The sequence below is a fragment of the Tympanuchus pallidicinctus genome, unplaced genomic scaffold (assembly GCF_026119805.1).
Source record: "Tympanuchus pallidicinctus isolate F22 unplaced genomic scaffold, pur_lepc_1.0 scaffold28, whole genome shotgun sequence".
NCBI lineage: Eukaryota > Metazoa > Chordata > Aves > Galliformes > Phasianidae > Tympanuchus > Tympanuchus pallidicinctus.
The window spans coordinates 7294764-7317088 of NW_026294745.1; the positions used below are offsets into that span (position 1 = coordinate 7294764).

Sequence of the window (22325 nt, forward strand, 5' to 3'; positions counted from 1 at the left end):
TAGCTGCTAAAATTCCTGCAGCAGCTTTAAGATGTTTTGTAGGTACCCAAGCAGTATGTGTAACTGTGACTCAATAACATTTATTCAGTTAATTATTAGACCTCAGTCTATATTTTTGATGGCTTAAGTTTGCCCTCAGTTTCCTCGGTGGGCATTTCAAATCTTCCAAGCTGTGTTTTTGCTTTAGTTGTGTTTAAAAAAAAAAAGTCAGTCTGTTTCATTTCCAGTCTTTGGTCTTAATGTGTGAAAGATTTACCTACAGTAGCTGGGGTAGAAACTCCATTTGTCACATTTTAAAAAATTGGTTGAATCCTCTATGATTTACTGAGTGAAGCTTCTTTCTCTTCGCAGTGGCTTGTGAATTTCTTTGGCTCTCTCTCTGTTGAAGACTCTGTAGAGTGCTTGCGTGCTATGCTGTCAGCCAACATTAGGCAAAACTTACAACTCTGTGTACAGGTTGCTTCTAAGTATCATGAGCAGCTTGGCACCCAGTCTCTTGTGGAGCTTTTTGAATCTTTCAAAAGCTATGAAGGTACGGTATTAAAAGGAAGAGCAGATACAAAGGGCATCAGCTTTTATGGGAAAGGTACTTTCACTTGGCTGGATCCTAGCATGCATTTATTCAAGAGTGTTCTTGGGATAACTCTTGTTCTAGAAAGTCTTTTTGCCCTCTCTCAAAGAGAAAGAAAAATCTGGAAAGGAGGAAAAAAACCAAAACTGGTTTTCCTGTAGTTAAATGAAAACTGCTCTTAGCGATGTTGAACTAAGTTATCAAATGAAGTTCATAAGTCTGTACTTACTTGACTTGTCCTTCTAACTGGGTTAAAAATGTAATTCTTTCTAGGACTGTTCTATTTCTTGGGTTCCATTGTAAACTTCAGCCAGGATCCAGATGTTCACTTCAAATATATCCAGGCAGCTTGCAAAACTGGTCAGATAAAGGAAGTAGAAAGAATCTGCCGTGAAAGTAACTGCTATAACCCAGAACGGGTGAAGAACTTTCTGAAGGTAAATTCTCTGTCCAACAAATCAATCTCTGTAGAGTAGCAGAACTTCAGCCTTCTAAAGGGAGGGTAATACCAACTCAAGTTTTAACTGACATGGCTATAAATAGTCAACTATGTAAGTGGAATAGGAATCCAGTCCTTTTCCAGGCATGCAGTAGCTCCTTCTTGGCAATCTCTGAAAAAACCACAGTTCCTGTAAAAATTAACCCATAGGTCATAGAATTAGTAAGGTTGGAAAAGACTGGAAAGATCATCTAGTCCAACCATCAGCCTTCCCTCATGCCCACATATTGTTCATAAGTCGCTTTCATGGTGTTGAATTGGCATGATCCAAAAGATGTCCATTTAAACAGCTGGACTGTCGCATACCAGCCTTCATGCCTTTTGCTTGTTAGTCTAGACACAGCTCCAGTGTCTGAGCAGCTTGGAGATGTGACAGAGTGGACAGAAAGCATCCCAATCCCACTGCTCTCCTCCTTCAACTGGTACAAGCTATCGAATTGGTATCAAACTGGTACAGAGATCGAATGGGGTACAAGCTATCTTCACTTAACAGTAGGTGGGTCAGTGTTGGCAGAAGGAAGTAATATGTTGAAGTATTCAGCTGAAACTTTAGCAACGATATTGATTAGACAAAGCTTGGCAAAACTGGAGTCAACTGTCAGAATGTTTTGCATACTTTGTGACTGGTAAAGTGGGATTTTAATGCCGTTTGATTTTTGCACTAAGTTGTTGCCCAATAATCGCCTTCTGAATGGATATGTGAATAGATAGTTCTGCTGAAGCTAGGGATGTAGGCCTAATGTGCGACTTCAAGAGCTTAAATTTAAAACTCAATTGCTGGACTGACCATATGATTTTCATAGTGGCTAACTTGCTTTTGAAGTTAACTATTTGCTCAGCAGTCTTAAATTTGAATGTTTTGTGATTTCTAGCTGTGAAACAACTCAATTGTGCTATACTACTTTGAAAATGCTTTAACAAACGGTGAATGCTATCTCACATTTTTTTTTTTTTCCACACAATATAGGAGGCAAAGCTAACAGACCAGCTTCCTCTGATCATTGTCTGTGATCGATTCGACTTTGTTCATGACCTGGTGCTCTACTTATACCGCAATAGTCTGCAGAAGTATATAGAGATCTATGTGCAGAAGGTAAGGCAAATGCACTTTTAAGGTGTTGCTCTTTCCTTCCTTCTAAGAAATTTAACTTTTTGGTTTGCTAATCATGGAATCTTAGAGCGGCTTAAGTTGGAGGGAACTGTAAAAGATCACCTAATCCCAACTGTCAGCAGGATTGCTACCCACTAGATCAGACTGTCCAGGTTTCCATCCAATATGGCCTTGAGTGCCTCCAGAAGTGGGACATCCATAGCTTCACTGGGCAACCTGTTTCAGCACCTCAACATCCGCTGAATAAAAGAAGTCTTTCTCATGTCTAACCTCAGTTTTCCAATTAGTTTAAAGCCATTCCCCTTTGTCCTATAATATCAGACTGTGTAAAAAGTCTGTCCCTCTCCTGCTTGTAATCTCCCTTCAGGGTACTGAAAGGATGCAATGTGGTCTCCTTATTATCTCCCCATTACCTTCTTTTTTCCAAGCTAAACAAACCCAAAATTAAAGTAGATCTAACTGTGTATTTCATGCTCGCACTTATGCAGTTGCCTTTTACTGAGCTCTTGTCTATCACAAACCTACAAGCAGAGTTTTTCCTATAATTCATGTAAAAATGCATCAGTAACTCAAAATACACTGCTCTTAAAGCATAGTTTAAACTTTTAACTGGAACTTTGTGTGGAAGATAGGGGATGGGTTATTAATAGCACTAATAACTGATTTTAATAGTGGTGGCTTATTCCAGGTGAACCCCAGCCGCATACCAGCAGTAGTTGGAGGGCTTCTTGATGTGGATTGTTCTGAAGATGTCATTAAGAATTTGATCATGGTGGTTAGAGGCCAGTTCTCAACAGATGAGCTGGTGGCTGAAGTGGAAAAAAGAAATCGGTAATGAAGATACACCTGTAAACACCGTTCACAGGCTTTCCTGACCCTGATATATACCCAAGTTGGGTGCAGCTTTTTTGAATGATACAATATTAAATTGCTTTTGTGTCTTATAGAGCAACAGCTTAGATTTTCTATCAAGTCTCCTGGTTGTTTGAGCAATATAGGAATGCCCAACAGCACTGCATGATGAATAATACAGCGTTTGAACTCTAAATTTGCCATCCATGAGATGTGCCTTTGGGGTAAATCTAGATAAAACTGTCTTCACGGTATCATTTTTGGCACATAGCACCTTGTGTAATTAGTTTGCAGTTACCTCTAAAATGAAAAAAATGATTTCAAGTGTTAAGAGCCACGTAATAGAACAGAAGTTGAAAAGGAAGATGATAATTATTAGTGGAACCTGCAGGCTTCTCTTACATTTAACTGAAGGTCAGATATGGCCAGATATTTGTTGATACCTGTCAGGCTTCCTTAGCCCAACTTACAAAGCTCAAATGTTTGCTTCTTCAAAGGCTTAAATTGCTGTTGCCATGGCTTGAATCAAGGATTCATGAAGGCTGTGAAGAACCTGCGACTCATAATGCATTGGCCAAAATCTACATTGACAGTAATAATAATCCAGAGCGGTTCCTTCGTGAGAATCCATACTATGACAGTCGTGTAGTTGGCAAATACTGTGAAAAGAGAGACCCTCATCTGGCCTGCGTTGCATATGAGAGGGGCCAGTGTGATCTGGAACTCATAAAGGTTAGCAAAACTGCATTTATAAACATGTTAAAGAATGTACTTGCTGCCTGAGGTGAAAGCTGAGTTAGCAATTTGTCCAAAATTTGCAGAATCCTGTCTTGCAGTCTCACTCAGGATTTGAGGTAGACATGAATCTTCTTCATGGAGACAGTAACTTTTATCATAACAAGGAACTATAATGCTCTGCGTCCCAACTAAAATTATGTAATTGCAGATTTAAGGTGCCATTCATGTTTTTCATCCACAGGCTGCTCAAAATTAGATCAAGTTTTCTGGACTCAGCTGATAAGTATGACAACTGTTAAATCTTAGTTAACTTCAGGGTTTTTTGTTCTTTTGTTTTGAGCCTTGAGTACTTGATCAGCCGAAAGGACAAGTTGCAACCTAATTTAACACTACAGGAGGAGGAAGAGTTTCCCTGAAACTTCAGTTTGAAACTAGAAAGGGGGATGTGGTTTTCCTTTGTCGTGATTGACCCTGAGAGCTGCTCTGATGCATAGCTAGAACAAGAAAAAAAAAAAATGTTGGCAGTTGAACTGCAAGGACCAATTCAGATGGCATTCCTCTCCTATCTAAAATTTATTCCTCAAAATTCCCTTGGAAGTTCAGGGGAAAGTGAAATTTTGTATGGTTCTCCAGACACGTAGTGTCTCATACTGAGCATTAGAGTTTAATGTCAGACTGCAATGCTAGTGACTGCTGTGAAAGAAAGCATTCTCCTACCTGTACTTCTATGACAGTACATACAAAGATTGCCAGCTGAGTAGGGGTAAGAAATGATTTGTTTTTACCCTGTTTAAAAAAGGAAGTAAATGTTATTTCCTGACAGGACTGGCACTGTGGCAGTTAGAATGGTGGTATTATCTAGTTTTTCCTCTGAAAAGGGAGAGCTTCCCTGTCTGAAGCAACTATGTTTGAAGTGATACCTTCTCTGTAGTTGTAAAGTTAAAATGTGTAGCTAGCTGTATTCAGCTCGTTTCTTACTTCAGGATATGAAGGTAGCTCTCAATTGTTTTGATAGGAGATATTGCTGGGGTAAGTTTTAACTTTCTGGATATGTATTGAAAACTCTTCCTTCTGTAAGAACTATACTTAAAAAACATTGCTCTTTCCTGGGAATGGGCTCAATTTCTGTAACTAGGCAACTCATAAATGTATATTGAAAAATAAAAGTGAGCTACTACTAATTTTCTTACAGCAAAGTACTTTCAGGAACTAATTCTGGTACTAACAAAATATGATCTGTTGGTAGAAGAAAGTGTCAGGTCCTTCAGATTTGTACTCTTCCAGCTGGCAATATAAACTAGTGGCACCAATAGGGTCATGATTTATAGCTACTTGTTGCACTTCTGTAGGAAATCTCACATTTGTTTGCATTTTAACAGGGGGAACGTAGCCATTTGCTACTCTGAACATTTCTAGAGTAAAATTAATGACACCAAATATGTAACTTATTTCTGGCTTTAAACACAAGCACCATTCCTCAATTCACTATTAACATTCCCCAATTAAGTGACACCCTTTTTAGATTTAAAATGTAAGTTCTTCAGGCTTCTGCAGGTCTTCACTTCAAACAGAAGCAAATAGTTACTGTGAAACCACTGTCACAGTATTTGTGTGTCGGGCAAAATCAAGAGAAGCTATAGGAATTCTTCTGGAGACCTTCTCCATGAGCCTTCCAGATCAAAGGTTGGGTAAGAACATTGTGGCATTAGCATTGGTCAGCAACTAGTTTTAGTCAGTCTTTTAGAATGTTTGACTCATAGCTAGTTAACCTTGTCATGTGATACTTACCCTCAATATTAATTCTAATATTTGCATCTTCTCCTTCAGGTATGCAATGAGAACTCACTATTTAAAAGTGAGGCTCGCTATCTAGTACGCAGGAAGGACCCTGATCTCTGGGCAAATGTTCTAGAAGAAAACAACCCATTCAGGCGACAGCTTATTGACCAAGTACGTTGCAAAAGACAAGCTATTTCAGTATAAGAATTACTCAGACCCACTATGGAACGTTAAAGTAACAGGCTTCTCCCACAAGGTCCCCTGAGGCCTCGTCTCAGTTGTGCGGAAGCTTAAGAGTTTGAGCGTCAGGCATTAGCTCAGAACTTCATGGTCAGACAACTTAGTAAAACATTGCTCTTTCCTATGGAGTGATGTGCCTCTAGTTCATTTGCTATGCACTCTGAAAGTGCAATTTTTAGCAGCCATATCCACTTCAGAAGCAGCTCTTTCTTGCTGAGGATGACAGTTCTGAAACCTTATATTGTTGCTCACTGAAATCTCATTTTGGAAAGACTTATACTCCTCTCCCACCTTCAAATCCAGGTTGTCCAAACAGCTTTATCAGAGACACAGGATCCAGAGGAGGTTTCTGTCACAGTGAAAGCTTTCATGACTGCAGACCTTCCAAATGAATTAATTGAGTTACTGGAAAAAATTGTCTTGGATAATTCTGTATTCAGTGAACACAGGTAAGAAGAGAGCATTTTCCCCCCCCAAAATTTAGCACATTTAGTATGTCTGTTTAGGTTGTGAAGTAATCCACATCTAGAATCCAAATTCTTTATTTGTGGGTTTCTTGGATCTAAGACCTAAACACTCCTAAATGTGAATTGTCAGGTGAAAAAGTAGAATTGGAGGTGTTGTGTTTTAAATATAAAGCTCACTCATGCTATTCAATTTGCAATGACCTATTGAAAGAGAACAGCACCAACACTGGCAAGCCATTTCTTTTGCAAGGCAAATATCAATACTCATCAATCTGGGGATGAAAGGTTGTTGCTATCAACAGCAAGCAGCTGTATGTAGCTTTTGTTGCATGTACGATACGTGTCACTTAAGTAGGTGTTATTTTGCATTGCCTATGCCTTTTGTTAACCAAAGGAATCTCCAGAATCTGCTGATCCTAACTGCCATTAAAGCCGACCGCACTCGTGTAATGGAGTACATTAATCGACTGGATAACTATGATGCTCCAGATATTGCAAACATTGCCATCAGTAACGAGCTGTATGAAGAAGCCTTTGCTATATTCAGGAAATTTGATGTTAATACTTCAGCAGTTCAGGTGAGGTGTGGTTCCTTCAAAGGTATAGAATGCTAGTAATAGAAAGCATGAGAAGAAGTATATTATTGATTCTCTCAGAGTAGCTGTAACTTAAATCTCTGAGATGTAACAGTGTGGTTCCTGTATGATATCAAATTGTAAGGAGAAGTGGGAATATGTGTGAAGAATAACAGAACAAATTCAAAGTAATAACTTCAGATGCATATCTGCTAAAACTAATTAAGAATATCTGTGTGTTGTGCTACTTGCTTGCATGTGTGCTGTGTTTGATTCTGAGTGGCTACCTCAGAACCTTTCACCTGAAGGGGATAGGAGGATTGAATAGTATCAGGTGTTATTATGCTTCAGGACAGCATGCTGATTTCAAGGCAGAAGAGAAATTATAGCAGCAGGAGTTTTATTCTTGCTGCCTCTACTTTACTGGATAGAAATAACTTTTTCTAAAGGCAGTTAGTTTTGCATTGCTTGCTTAAAACAACCTGTGTACTTGAAGAAGGACAACTTAAGGCTTTGATTTTTTTTTTTTTAATTTAATTTTTCTTTTAACTTGCAACTTCGACTTCAAACAGGTGCTGATTGAGCACATTGGGAATTTAGACCGTGCTTATGAATTTGCAGAGAGATGTAATGAACCATCAGTATGGAGCCAGCTAGCCAGAGCACAGTTGCAGAAAGACTTGGTAAAAGAAGCCATTGACTCTTACATAAAGGCAGACGATCCATCTGCCTACATGGAGGTTGTTCAAGCAGCTAATAGAAACGGTAAGCCAAATCATCCTCAAACTTAAGGATGCTCAGATATGAATTGGGTTATTTCATCTACCTTAAACGGTAAGGGTTCTTGAGATTTGCAAGATATGTTTCAGAGTAAATTGGATCAGCTAATCTATGGATTAGTGAGATTCCTGTCAAAAAGCTTGTCTGTACTGCTACATCGAAGGGAGACCTTTTATGTAGAGGTAATTTAGACAGTTATGGCCTAATTACAGCCAAGTATAGTGTACTGATTTAGCTGTATGGCAGAATTTGATGGCTATGTGAAAATGCCCCTTGTTTAGTGGGGAATACCTTATCTCAAGTGTGAATGGTTTAGTATCGGTATCACGGAGTATTCTAGTAGAAACTGTTCCTAACATGGGCAAGGGGAACAATACAGAATAACTAAATAGAGGGCATTAAATATTTCTTCTTTCTTCAAGATAACTGGGAGGACCTAGTCAAGTTCTTGCAGATGGCCAGGAAGAAGGCTAGAGAGTCTTATGTAGAGACAGAACTTATTTTTGCCTTTGCGAAAACTAATCGTCTCTCAGAACTGGAGGAATTTATTAGCGGCCCTAATAATGCCCATATACAGCAGGTATGCCTTGATCACTGTTCCCACATCTGACTTGCTGCTTAGCTGACTTGATTCTTGCTGTTACCCCTGCTTACTTTGGACTTCTAATCCAGGTTGGTGATCGTTGTTATGAAGAGGATATGTATGAAGCAGCAAAACTACTTTATAACAATGTATCTAACTTTGCTCGCTTGGCATCTACCTTGGTGCACCTTGGAGAATATCAGGCAGCGGTGGACAGTGGCCGCAAAGCCAACAGCACAAGGACTTGGAAGGAGGTAATTTAAAACTTGTTTTTTGTTTATAGAATGTGTTCTGGTATTGCTTTTGAGCATAACTGGACTCCTTTGCTCTGTCAGTAATGTGGGACTTAAAGAACGGTTGATTCATGCCCATCTACAATGATCTCTGCTTGCTAACTGTTTCTAGCTACAGAGCATGTCTGTATCTATCAACTGTAACCTCCCCAAAATTATAAAGCTGGATTTTTATAACAGTATGAAATGAATGGCACAGACTTTAATTATAGAACAATTATAGTAATACCTGTTTGGAACTGGAATAAACCTTGAGTTTGGTAAAGCTTTGTTAATCAACTTTGTTCTTTGATATGAGGAATTGATGTAAGCATTGCAGTATTTTGCTGTGTACTCACCATTTGTTACCTCTCATTGCAGGTATGTTTTGCCTGTGTGGATGGAGGAGAATTCCGCTTGGCACAGATATGTGGCTTGCACATAGTCATCCATGCTGATGAACTTGAAGAGCTGATTAGTTATTATCAGGTTAGGTCACTGTTTATGCCCTAGAAAACTTATACTGCTTTGTTATATCTGCTGATAAAATAGTTACTGCTAAAACTTGACACCCTGTGAGACTGATTTTTAATGACTAAAGAAGTGAATTGAATACGTTTTTCTATTTTGCAATATTTGCGTGCAATTTTTTTTATAGTAAATGTAAGGATGGTAGTTTTCAGTTTCCTATCTCTTACAATTCCATTGCCTCACTAGAGTAGTGTCTTAGAAAACTCATTTGGGAAGGAGAGTTTATTGAATTGAGCTTTAAGTAGTAGTTGGCCATAAATTAGCAATTAACTGTTATTTTCTTAATATCCAGGATCGTGGCTACTTTGAAGAATTGATTGCCCTTCTGGAAGCTGCTTTGGGCCTAGAGCGTGCTCACATGGGAATGTTTACTGAACTCGCCATCTTATACTCCAAATTTAAGCCCCAGAAAATGAGGGAACATCTGGAGCTCTTCTGGTCTAGAGTTAATATTCCAAAGGTATTCAGCAACTACATTGCAAGCAAAGTTAGGAAGATATCAGTGAATGCAAGTGAAGAAAGGAAGATGTCAGTAAATTGGATTGACTATTTTCTTCTTCTATCAGGTGCTCAGAGCTGCAGAACAGGCTCATCTCTGGGCAGAGCTTGTATTCCTCTATGACAAATATGAGGAGTATGACAATGCAATAATTACTATGATGAATCATCCTACCGATGCCTGGAAGGAAGGACAGTTTAAAGACATAGTTGCCAAGGTGAGTGTTCTGTTTTCAGCTGAGACAGTCTGGAATGACTAGTTAACTGAATTAATTCTATGATTCTATGAAGGTACTGAAAGATTATTTCAGAACTGTGGCAAAAATGTACAACAGAATCCCCTTTTAGAAAGACTTGCTTAAGCTACTTTTTCTTGCTGTAGTTAAAACAAAACTTACAAATTTTTTATAAACACATGTTAATGGAAGCTTGTATCCTTTGTTTTCTGTTGTGCCTCACATCCTGTTGAGTAGCATCAGACAGGACAGTGTTTTCAGGGTCTGTTCAGGATCATAGATCACAGGCAGAGGTATGACCTCTGTAGTTTCTATAACATGACCACTGTCTTAGAGGGTGTAACAGTTCTTGAGAGACTTTTGCAAATGTTTCCAGCTGTGGGAGAACTGGGGTGACCAGTCCTACGAATGTAGTGGAGAATAGTGGGATAATGAATAGTTTAGATAACATTCCAGACTGTACCTATTCTTACTGGTTTTACAGGTTTCAAGGCAAAAAAAAAAAAAAAAAAAAAAAAAAAAAAAAAAAAAAAAAAAAAAAAAAAAAAACCCAAAACTATATAAAACTATATTTATCTATATATAAAACTGAGTGGTTAAAACCATAGTCTTTAGCGGTTCAACACATAGCCACATTACCTCCAAGTCTACTGGGATGCCGATACCAGGATCTCTTAACAGTAGATGAGTTCGTATTGGTTTGGACTACTCCTGGTAGGTTGTGACTTCATCTGGAAGCAGATGACACAAAGAGCACTCATAAAATTGAGCAAGAATTCTGAATGCAAGTGTAAAGCTTCTGGCTTGTAGAAGGAAACTTACTCCTTTAAGAATCAGGTAAACTTTGTACTGAGTTAAGTTGCTTAGTTTGGATCACTTAAATTCACTTCTATTTGAAGTACTAACTAGTGTGTAACCACACAGGTGGCGAATGTGGAGCTGTATTACAAAGCCTTGCAGTTCTACTTAGACTACAAACCTCTGCTGATCAATGATCTTCTGCTTGTATTATCCCCACGACTGGATCACACCAGGACAGTCAATTTTTTCTCGAAGGTTAGTTTGGGAGATACTGAATAAACAGAAAGTCCAACCTCTGTCTGGGGAAGAAGGAGCTGGTATCTGTCAGGTGGTTTTATCTCCAGCATGAAGGACTGAGAAGCAGTCCAATCCTAGTTTGATATGGGAAGCACTAGAAGAGTTAGCATAACTGGCCTAAGAGGCCATTTGAGTTTATTTCTGGCAACTCAAAATGACATGTTGGCAGTTCTGAAGGATCCTGGAAGTAGGCATAAACTTTGGTAATAACGAATGGGAGTTTGTTGTGACACTCAATACTCCTGGTTTAATTGTGTATTAAATTATCTCAACTCCAGGTTAATCAGCTGCTACTAGTAAAGCCTTATTTGCGTTCAGTGCAGAACCACAATAATAAAGGAGTTAATGAAGCTCTAAACAACCTTTTAACACAGGAGGAGGACTATCAGGTAAGCCTCACAAAAGATACCAGTACTTCCGAGGTGCGCATCTTGTTCTTCAAAAAAGATGAAGACATAGTTTGATTGTTTCCAAGCTGACAAAGCATGTTTCCCTTGAGCAGAAGGGATCTTATGTAGTACAACAGTAATGGGGTTGTAGAATCAGACCATTTGGGGGCATGGGTGGGGCTTGAGTCATAATGTGATAACCTGAAAATGAAGCAGATATCAGTTATATTAGAGACAACCTTCAAGACAAAAGCCTGAAATGTGCATGGCAAAAGAGCTGTAGCCAGCCATATCATCAACATCCAGCTGAAAAAACCTAAGCACTTGTGAGCTATGTTTGGATGCTTCTCTTCTGTAGTGCTCATTTAATACCATCTGGAAGCATGGGTAACAATTCTATCTCAAACAGGGTTTGAGAGCTTCCATTGATGCCTATGACAACTTTGATAACATAGCTTTGGCTCAGCGTCTGGAAAAGCATGAGCTCATTGAATTTAGGCGTATTGCAGCATACTTGTATAAGGGTAACAACCGCTGGAAGCAGAGTGTGGAGCTATGCAAGAAAGACCATCTGTATAAGGTGAGCTAATGCAGCCTTTCTTCCTAACTGTGAAAAGTCTGATCTCAAAGCATAGATCTTCAGGAAATTGAGTGAATTCTGTTCTCTTCATATCTTTAGTTTGTTCTAATAAGTCTTAGCTCTTTGCTTGGAATTTAAGGAAAGAATCTTAGAATAGAATAGCTTGTAATTTCAAATCTGTATCTTAAATCTAATTTGATAAAGTTATCCTGTATTCAGATCACTCATATCTACCAATAGCATCTGTACAGTTTTCACTCAAAATAAGAGGACTTAATTGAGCACTTATGTTGTGACTTAGCTCGTACACGACAGTGTTGATATATAAGACTAATTTCATGTTTTGCCTAATACCCACTCATCTGGCTAGTAGTAGCATGTACATAAGGTGGAGAGCAAGAAGCTGACAGGCAAGGGTCAAGCTTACCTGTTGTCCTTTTCTGCAGGATGCAATGCAGTATGCTGCAGAATCCAAAGATATAGAACTAGCAGAAAAGCTGCTTCAGTGGTTTCTGGAAGAAGGCAAGCAGGAATGTTTTGCAGCCTGCCTTTTCACATGTTACGACTTGCTGCACCCAGATGTAGTCCTTGAATTGGCATGGAGGCATAATATCATGGACTTTGCAATGCCTTATTTCATCCAAGTCATGAGAGAATACCTCACCAAAGTGAGTATTGCATAGACTGAGAAACTGTAATTTGTAGTTTGCTGTACAATTAGTTTTATGCAAACTGAGTAAAGCTCTCTGCATTGTACTTGGAGCGTTATTATTCCTCCCGCTAAATCCTCTGGGAATTTCTCTGAGTTCAGTCACTTCAGGCTAAATAGCTACACTTCTTAATAGGCAGCTTGGCACTTGAAAGAGATGTAGTTAACTTCTGCTTTCAACAGGGTACATACTTTTTAGAATGTCTCCGTAGTTGATTAAACTACAAATTTGCTAGAGAGCACTAGTATCACTTTCTGCTTGAAGTAACTGTGAAAGCACTCAGTTTTCTTGTTACAGAAAGCATAGCTTCTGTGTGACTAACAGTACACCAGCCATAACGGTAGACTGCTAAAAGTGAATTTTCATTGAAAACAGAATTTCAGTGCATAATCTGTACAATACCAGTTTGATACCAGTAGTTAGTCCTGAATTGAGAGAGGAGAGATTCTGATCATGTGCAGTCTAGAAATGCTTGTCTCAAACAGCCCTAGCATATTAAACTAAGATTCTTCCTTAAAAGGCTCTAGGGTTGCTTAGATCATCAGAATTAAGAATTTTGTTGAAATCAGTAATCTAGAAGTGATTTCTTCAAATTGCCTCTAATCAGTCATGTTAAGAATTCCCCTCTGAATTTTCTTGCAGGTTGATGAGCTGCTCTATAAGGTGACACTCTGATTTCAAACTTTGTGTTCATTTGCGTTTCTCAATATCCTAGGATTCTCTTACAAGAATCTAGCTGTAGCTTCTGCCAGAAGAGCAGTGTCATTTAGCTCTAACTCATTTTCTGTTCATTTCTAATGCTACGAGGATGACTGATCATAAATAACTTAAAAATCCAACCAGTCTCTGCCCTTTTTTCATGGGAAATGGAAGCAAGTGATTGAGGACTTGACTATTGGGACTCCTGATTATTGTATCACAAATACCTTGTGGCAGGGAGGATGATATTCGTAAGATGAAAGAAGTTAATACATAACATGATGAATTCTAAGTGCAAATTGCTTGTTAAAATATAAATTTCTAGAGTTTGTAGCTTTCCAGGCACTGTGAGCTTGACTAGTAACCTAAAGCATCAGTAAAAGATTTGCACCGATCTTAAACTCTTCATCCTCATATTCTACTGAAGGAAAACTTGCCACAAAAGTCCACTTGTATTCTTCCATATAAGGTTTAGGTTAAGATCATGGTTTTTAAATTGCTGGTTGGATTTACAAGCGGTTACTTACTAAACACTGGGTAACTTGCCAGAAGGAAAATGTGTGTGGTGAAAATGGTTTACACTGGAACTAATTTAGTCTGAATTAACTACAGTCATAGTACTAGAGAATGGGTCTTGAATGTGGTATGTCTAAAATTTTGTCACATGTCTAACTTTAAAAGCCCAAAACAAATTGTTGGTTTATCAGCGGAGTGTATATGTTTTCTGGAACTTACCTTTGGTTTAATGCATAAGCTTTGGTTTAATGCATAAGAGAAAGATTTGAAAGCATAGGCTAGCCTGTGCCCTAGAAGAAACTAGGCACACACAGTATGATAGCGTTCATTTGGAAACCTCTTGAATAACTTCACTTTGAGGCAGCAAACCAGAAAGATGTTTAGCCTCTGCTGCTTTTGTCCATTCTTCAAGGTGTCTGCTTTCAGCACGCTTGCAGATTTTTCCAGCAGAGGGAGTAACTGAACTTCTGTTCCAAGGTCCTTAGTGCTTTTGGGGCTGTAAAGAGTAAAGACTAATTCAGGAGAGTGGGAATTAATGGTCATAAGTACAACAATGCACCTCATTTGAAAATGGTAGACCTTAATTACTTTGGCCCATATTAATAGGGATAGTATTCATGATGCTAATGTTTAATGTCATTCTAAAGAACTGTTAGGTTGACAGCTGTAAGTTTGTGATTTAACCCTGCAGATGGCTGAGCACTACAGCCATTTGTTCACTCTCCCCACTCCCACTGGGATGAAGGACAGTTTTTTTTTTTTAAAAAACAAAAACAAAAACAAAAACAAAAAACCACCAAGAAACAAATGGCAACTCCAAACCAACAACAAAGTAGAATTAGTGGGTTAAAACTATTTACTAAGATAGGGAGAAGGAAAATAGTTACAGCTGTGTGTGTGTGTGTGTGTGTGTGTGTGTAGGTAGGTATATATCAAGTGGTGCACAAGAAATTGCTCACCATCCCCTGGCTAATGCCCTGCAATCCCCTTGAGTAGCAGAAGAGTGCCAGGTAAACTCCTATCCCCTTCAAAACTCTTAATGTCATATGGTATGGAATATCCCTTTGGCTGGTTTAAGTCAGCTGTCCTAATCCTGTTCCCTCTGAGCTCCTTAGGCCTTTCACTGAAAGTGGCCTTAGCTCTAAACAGCACTGTATAGCAGTCAACTGTAAACATCAGTGTGTTTTCAACAGTTTTTCTCCTAGAACCAAAACATAGCATCATACTAGAAACTCTGAAGAAATCAATTGCATCCCAGCTGAAACTAAGACAAAGTTGAATGAGTTAAAGGCCTATGGCTGCTTAAGTTTTTGACGAGCAAGCTTCAAAAATTCAGGGAACTGTTAAGAACTAGATAACCTCTTTGAAGTATATTAGAAACACCTTTTGCAGCACTTGTCATACTGGATGTGATTCTTTTAGTGGGAAAGGAGGCAAAAAAAAAGGTACTGAGCTAACTGAAATATTTTTTCAGGATATTAGTACTGCCTGCATCTGGGTATGAATTTGTATGGTTATGTGGCTTTGCAGCTTTCATTCTCAGTGGTTTGCCTATGGAATATGCAACTTTTTAAACCTGAAGGAAGGTACTGTTGCCTTTTCTGCCCACCATTTCATTCTTTTTCCAGTTTAAAGCTGTGTTCAGGTTTCCTGTGCTACTGTAACATTTGGCAAAAGACTGTCATTAACAGCTTTGTTTCTCACAGATGGGTTCTATATAGAAGATGGTACTACTAGAACACACAGCTCTAAAGTTTCTTCCAAGAAGAGTCTATGTAAATGTTAATGCAATTAAACCAGTACTCTGTAACGCAGATTTCTAGTTGTAGATAAGATATTAATGGATCTGGAATATTTGCACATACCTTGGTGCTCTTTTTGAAACGAAGAGGGCTTGCAGGTTAATAGGTAACTGTAGATTAGGCCCGTTTGAGATGATCCTTGGAACTACAATCTGTTGGCTTGTTTTCTAGGTCACTGAGTTAATAGTGAATAGAACAGCGCCATGAAAAACCATGCACTTTTGGAGGTAATGGTGGTTTTTCTCAGCTACCCGTGACAGCAATTGCAGTAAACTTAAAGCAAACTGGGAGGGCAGGTTTACAATATGTGGAGTCAGTCTGCACGATTGTGTGTACCCAGCCACAGTCTCCAACCTACATTAATAACGAAAGGATTCCTTGATAGCTACAGTACCAGACATGAAAACTCTCATGTGATGGTACAGTTCCTAGACAAGTCCTTCATACATCTCCTGTTCACTTCAATGTAGGTGGATAATCTTGATGCTTCTGAAAGTCTAAGGAAAGAAGAGGAGCAAGTAACTGAACCTACTCCAATAGTATTTGGTATGTGAGATACTTGGCTTTAATTGAGAACCTTTTGTCACCCTGGTTTCTCTGTGGAGGTAACTTAAGTGACTTACCTCCAAAGTACACTGGTTTCCAGAAGCTAGCAAAGTCATTGTCTCTTCTAGAAAAGCTGTGCCAGTTGAAGGGATGTCTCATTCTTAAAGTGCAGCTGAAGACCTACTTCTCTTACGTGGCTGACAACACTAGCTTAGGAATAGGCTTTCAGTATAGTAACAGGAGAGGGGATACCAAGGTGTGCCCAACTCCAGAAGTAACTTATAAAGCATGCTAATTCCTCCTACTGTTCCTGTCAAAGAGGAATGTGTCTGCTTTCAGCTCTTCCAAGCTGAAAGGCAGACTGGCTTTCTATTTCGTTCATTTTGAGACAAAAGCAGCCAAAAAAAAATGTAGCTGTCCTCAAGTGTGCTGCTGTTTTAGAAGCCCTTCTGAAGAGGCATTCTGCTAACAAGCATCTAGAAGTGGCTGGTAAGGGAAGGATGTGAATGGTTCACTGTCTGATATAAACATGAACTTTAAATCTAACATATGCATGAAGCATGTGTGCTGTTAGTTATGAAAACAAATCTGTTGAGGTGTGTTCAGATCTTTTGTAGCACTCTCTGGATTGAGACCTAACAGACTGAACTAATTGCTTGAATTGCTTTACTATTCAGTTCTGACCATGCATGGTGTTTAAAGTATCAGTTTGGCTTTTAATATGGTCTCTTCAAAACAAGCCATCATAAAACAAGCCATCATTATTGTACCCTCAAAAGCAGTTGATATTCCTCTTTCATCTGAGTCCTGTCTTGCTTTTAGTTTTCTGGTAGCAAGAGCAGATGGCCTAAATGCCCGCTCTGCTGCATGTTGAGTAATAGTGTAACTTGCTAATGTGTGCTTGCACTGTGGCCAATTTTTAGCGAAAAGTCTCATAGTCTTGTCCCATAGTACAGCTAGTATTAGGAAAGCTTGGGTATGTAAACTAACTCTTTTTTTTTCTTTTTTTTTCCTCATGCTTTTCCAGGCCAGCAGTTGATGTTAACAGCAGGCCCCAGTGCAGTACCTCCCCAGACAAACTTTCCATATGGATACACAGCACCAGGATTCACCCAGCCACCTGTTTATGGTTTCAATATGTAACTAGTTCTCTGACAGACAGACCTTCACTGTCTCTTCTTTCTTCACTTCCCTTTTTAACTTCTCTAAGGAGTGTACGATGGTCCTAAAGGCACAGATGACCTTCTGTTGTCTTAACACACTAGCTGCCCTGCTCAGTGAGGAGACTTCAACAGGATGCCTGTTACTGTTATTTATTGATTACTGTCCGATTACATTTCAGCCTCTGAAAGGCAGCTTTTGTTAATGACATTGTGAGATTCTTGTCTGAAGTTAAGGCACTGCTTCACTAACCCATATAGCAATAACTGCTTGAGGCCAGGGAGAAGAGAGCATATTTTTCTTTCTTTTGCGAAGCCCATTAAAGGTAGCTGGGAAATTGTATGGTACCATGTTGTTAAAAAGCTTGAGCTGAAGCTGCTGAAGTAGCAGAGTTGTTAACAATTCAGTGAAGCATCTCCTTAACAAATTCATCCAACTACCCCATTTTGTTTGCAGTCCTGTGTGTGTGGGGGGGGGGGGGAAGGGCTTTCTAATACTTGTGCTCTGAATGTTTAGAGGAATAATGGGGAAGTTTCCTTTTCTGGACATTAGTGCTGTTGGAGTTTGATTCTGTTTGAGTCTGTTCTATATTTTCTGGAGTAGGTCTGAAACTCAAAGAAAATAAATCTTCTCGTGGCAGAGAGCAAATATTTCCCAGATCCTTTTTGTTTAACAAGTGCGGGACCATGTTGCTTGTTGACATTTAATGGTACTAAAGAAAACTTCATCTGTGTGTGGCAAGTGAATGTGGGAGTGCATATGGCCTGCCAAAGTTGTTGAGGTGCAAGAGCACAGTATCAGAACTAGGAAGGGAGATATATTATTAAAATAATGAGGTAGTAGGGAAATGATCTTGTCTTTTTATTTGCACGTTTAGTTGGTTCTGACATTGGCTTCCTGCCACACTATGTTCTGACCTCGTCTGATGGGCAGTCAGCTCTATCTGAATCAACAAGATTCAGAGATTCAGTTCTGCTGTGCTGCAGTAGCATCAATGGTGTCTACCACCCACCTCTTTCTTTTGAGAATGCCTATGAGGCTGTATTACTGTTTTGTGCCGCTCTTCAAATACCTGTATCATTAACATTTTATGTACTTAGATAACAATGTATAATTTATGGTTATGAATCTTGTGCTAATCTTAATTATTATAAAAGTCCAACTATAAATTTAAATCTGCAGTATCTATTGTGTGGCTCTAGTCTTCATGTCTGGGGGATGGGGTCTGGTTATTATTACTAATCTGCCACATCAGGTATCTTAAACTGATAAATAAGGATGCCAGGCAGCAAAAAGGGAAACTTATACCAAAGCGCATAATATAGAGGGCTCAGCAAGTGACTTAAAAGGGAGTAGCGGACTCTTCACCAGACACATCAGCACACTTTGTCATGTGCAGAGGTAATGCTGCAGGAGGCAGTCACACGCTTATGTAGCTTCAGTCATTGGTCTGGAAAATCATAAGCGTAGTCCCATGCCAGAGGAGGTGCTACTGTTAGTCTTCTAGGCTTTCTCCAATGAAATGCATTAATTTAGCAGCAATAGCAGTGAGCTATACCTTTCATATCATGTTCTACTTGAATGGGGCAAATTGTCTTTAAATGCCAACAAGTACAGAATTAATCATAGAATCCTGGAGTAGTTTGATTTAAGGGAACCTTTAAGATCATCTAGTTGCAACCCACAGCTATAGACAGGAGCACCTCCCGCTATACTAGATTGCTCAAAACCCCATCCAGCCTGGAAAGTTTTAAAATCAGTAACTGTAGACAGTGTTGGCACAATTCTAACAATTATGTTGTCTCTTGCTTGCTGTACTTTGTGATAACAATGGCAAAGAGATGTGGTATCTACCTTTCTAATGAAGGCCAGAATGCTCCTAGTGCTTATGTAATGCTTTCGTTTTGTGCTGGTCAGCACTTAACGGCTAAGCTTGCAATACTGAGCAGCTAATGATTTCAAGTAAATCTGCGCTTCATCCAGTCTTAGTCCTAGCAGGAGCTAGCTGGATAGAGTGCTACTTTCCAGACAAACAGCACTTATACTCTGTAATTGGTTTCTTGTTGGTCACCAGCGGTTTGGGTAAGGCAGCTGGAATTAAAGAGAAACTCTAAAATTAGTATGACTGTGGAAGTTTCCTTCTCCTCAAATTGAAAAATCAGTGCAACTTTATAGTAACAATTACAAGCTCATGTTGGAATACAGTAAACTCCTAGATTAAATACTAGAACAGCACATGACCTGTAAAGAACTGAACTAGCCTGAGAATCTTTAATTGCTTTAGTCTAGAAATTTAACTACAGGAATGACTGGGTTCACAAAAAGGGTAAGGCAGTCAGCTCTCTTAAATAGTTCTGCTTCAATTGGTCTCCTGGTATCTTAAGATATTGATGCGTATAATGGCTTTTATAAGTTCTGGAACGTGTTCCGTTCTAAAAAGCATTCAGAATCCAGAAGCATACTCTCAACTGTTACTGTGTGGCTGTAGCTAAAATATGCAACAAATTCTTGCCCATCATTTAGTAGTCTAGTGGAAGAATTAAACAGTTTACAAAGTTGTAGCGTTCATCCAAGTTTTAAAAAAAACAAAAACTCATTGTACCAAATCTCCAATCACAAACTCCCCTGGCTTTTCTGAGTTTGAATGCTATCATGCAAAATGGATTGTGATAGGCTTGTGATACTGCTAAAGAGTAATTTGGTTAAGGATCTACATAATGTGTTTTACACACATGCTTTTTTTTTTTTTTTTTTTTTTTTTTTGGAGAAAGCAGGCTTTTGTGATTTCTCAGATGTTAGGGGGATTTTCCCCAGAATGATGAACTTTGCAACTATGGGTCTGGCATCAGATGACAAACAATTCACAAGCACTGCACTGCAGCCATTTTAATGTCTTTTGACCTAGGTGGAAACGGAGCTCTCATCAAATAACTGTAAGGGCACGTGCTTATCTTGGCATAAAATTCCAACCTGTGTTCAGTTGCTCATTCTGAGCTGGCACTTACTGATATCCTTTGTTCCCTCACATTTTCAAGTGTTTCTGGGTTCTTTTGGTATAAAAGCAAGTAAAAGGAAAAGGAAAGAAGAATGTCCAAGAGCTACTTTGGAAGCAGAATTCTTTTATAGCTGCTGCTGTCTGCTCTGTTGAGCCAAATAAGCCAGCCCTGGAAACTGAGGAGGAATTCATCACTGGGGTAAGTTCTGTTTCTTTCTGTCTAAATTAAGTTGTGGTGTTTTACAAAACTTCTATTTCCCACCCTTCTTTTTAGTCTTTTTAGAGAACTATACAATTAGATGGTAGCGTAACAGAAGAAAATGTTCTTAAGTTGTTTCATTGCATTAAAAAAAAAATAATCTAGGTAGATAAAGTCTATTCAAATGAATACTAATTATGAAGGCGATACAGGAAAGATGGTAGTGGCTGTAAGGTGTGAAACTGAATTTTCTTCAGTTCCTTCAACTGTAAAACTGACAAGGAAATTCAAATAACTTTTGTATTTGAACATACAATATGTTTAGGCAATGCTGTTCTTAAGCTTCTGCATGGTTAAAATTTCTGCTTGTTTGTGATATTTTAATTGGCAGGCTGGAACTTAGAATTGGGAAACTGTTAGTGTGATTAAAAGGTGTTGTACAGCGCTGATTTTCATTGAGAAAAAAATGGAGGCAAATCTTAGAACAAGTAGCATTGTATGTAACAGGTTTCTGTAACAGTTTGGAAAGTGTGCATAAACCTTTATAATAAAATATATTTCTTATCTGTAGAAGTATGCTTCCCATACTTCTTCATCCTCTGTGTTCTATGTAGTTTCGCTCGTCACTGTTTCCAGTCTGAATACATTTCTCCTTTTGTTTTACAGTGTACGCCAAGAGTGCTTCACTCTCATTTATTCCCACAAAGTCAAATTGGGTCATCTTGAATATGTGATAAAATGTTAAGGAACGTAAAGCTGAAAAATGATTAACAATAGGAGAGTTGCTTTGTAACATGGGTGTGCAATTAGGTTATGTTTTGCAGAGTGAATCAGTACTTTCATAGCAACCTGCAGGTATACCAGTTTAATGGACCTGGAGTTTTTAAAATTCTTTTGCATATATATATATATGTGTGTGTATATATATATGTGTGTGTATATATATATATATATATATATATATTTTTTTTTACTTCAACAAGCTTTCAAAGAGTTGTGTGGGTTTTTTTTTTTTGTTTGTTTTGTTTTGCTAGTATAGCTTCCTTGTTTTTCTATACTGCATGTTTTCTGTGGGTATATTTCCAAAGGTAAGGATAGATCCTGACTCATGTTTTACTATTAAAATGCCGTAAAATTGTTAGCACGCCTATGTCAGTCTAGGTCTTTCAGTCTGGAGCCTTTTAGATCTTTCAGAAAGGTAGCAGAAACCATCAGTTTTCTTTCTTGCTTAATATAGATAATGTCAGCCTTTTAAGTATTCATATGAATTTGAAATGCAGTCTTGTCTAGAAATCTTGTCTACCTGTTATGTGTCAGAATTTGTTTATTCAGTTACGTGTTCTCCTGTGTTGTTTGGTGAGTCAAGGAGAGGTGCTGCTGTTTTTTTTTCCCCTGTTTGCTGTGGTTTTAATCAAGACTTCAAAATCTTTTTAACAAGGATTTCTAATGGGCTGTTAATAGAGACAGTGTTGGTAACTGCATGTGTGTTCAAGTGGTGGTAACACAAGTTGTTTCAGAAGAGTATCTTTCTCATTGTCACAGAGGTTCCTGCTGCACACACATGAAAGCTAGTGAAACATTTGACTCACAAGCATTCAATATGATTGTTTCTCATTGAAGTCTGTTATGCATAAGATCTTTTTTTTTATGCCTAAGAGAACCTGAGAAGAAATAACGTTTATTAATGTACCATAAAATTCCAAGTGATGTGGATTAATAATGCATGAGGAAACTTCTAGTGGTTTGAGTTGTAATGGTTCTGATGGTAGTGCTGTTTGTTTAATGAGGTGAAGAAATTTTCTGTTTCAAGGATATGTAATAGAAAACTATTGGTCACTTCTGGTCTTTAAAACCATGGTGTGCTTGCAAGTTGTGTCAATGATGGGGGTCAGTATGGT

The 22325-nt window shown here is 38.5% G+C and overlaps 1 protein-coding gene across 8 annotated transcripts in view; it reads left to right on the forward strand.

The window, feature by feature from the left end:
- Positions 1–17707, forward strand: part of LOC128084631 (clathrin heavy chain 1-like) — a 39685-nt gene extending 21978 nt beyond the window's left edge. For 3 of the 8 annotated variants that reach the window (XM_052690891.1, XM_052690896.1, XM_052690894.1), the window contains 21 exons: positions 352–532; positions 845–1008; positions 2038–2163; positions 2870–3012; positions 3531–3765; positions 5599–5721; positions 6094–6239; positions 6652–6835; positions 7405–7597; positions 8035–8192; positions 8285–8449; positions 8849–8956; positions 9291–9458; positions 9565–9714; positions 10657–10788; positions 11109–11219; positions 11629–11799; positions 12246–12467; positions 13152–13172; positions 15997–16072; positions 17100–17707. In XM_052690891.1, the coding sequence (XP_052546851.1) occupies positions 352–532; positions 845–1008; positions 2038–2163; positions 2870–3012; positions 3531–3765; positions 5599–5721; positions 6094–6239; positions 6652–6835; positions 7405–7597; positions 8035–8192; positions 8285–8449; positions 8849–8956; positions 9291–9458; positions 9565–9714; positions 10657–10788; positions 11109–11219; positions 11629–11799; positions 12246–12467; positions 13152–13172; positions 15997–16072; positions 17100–17215 (3093 nt within the window). In that variant the 3' untranslated portion in view covers positions 17216–17707. Of the gene's footprint in view, positions 1–351; positions 533–844; positions 1009–2037; positions 2164–2869; positions 3013–3530; positions 3766–5598; positions 5722–6093; positions 6240–6651; positions 6836–7404; positions 7598–8034; positions 8193–8284; positions 8450–8848; positions 8957–9290; positions 9459–9564; positions 9715–10656; positions 10789–11108; positions 11220–11628; positions 11800–12245; positions 12468–13151; positions 13173–15697; positions 15754–15996; positions 16077–16460; positions 16562–17099 lie in introns of all 8 variants that reach the window. The other 5 variants (XR_008208633.1, XM_052690897.1, XR_008208634.1 and 2 more) reach the window with 5 other exon arrangements.
- Positions 17708–22325: the final 4618 nt, after the last annotated feature.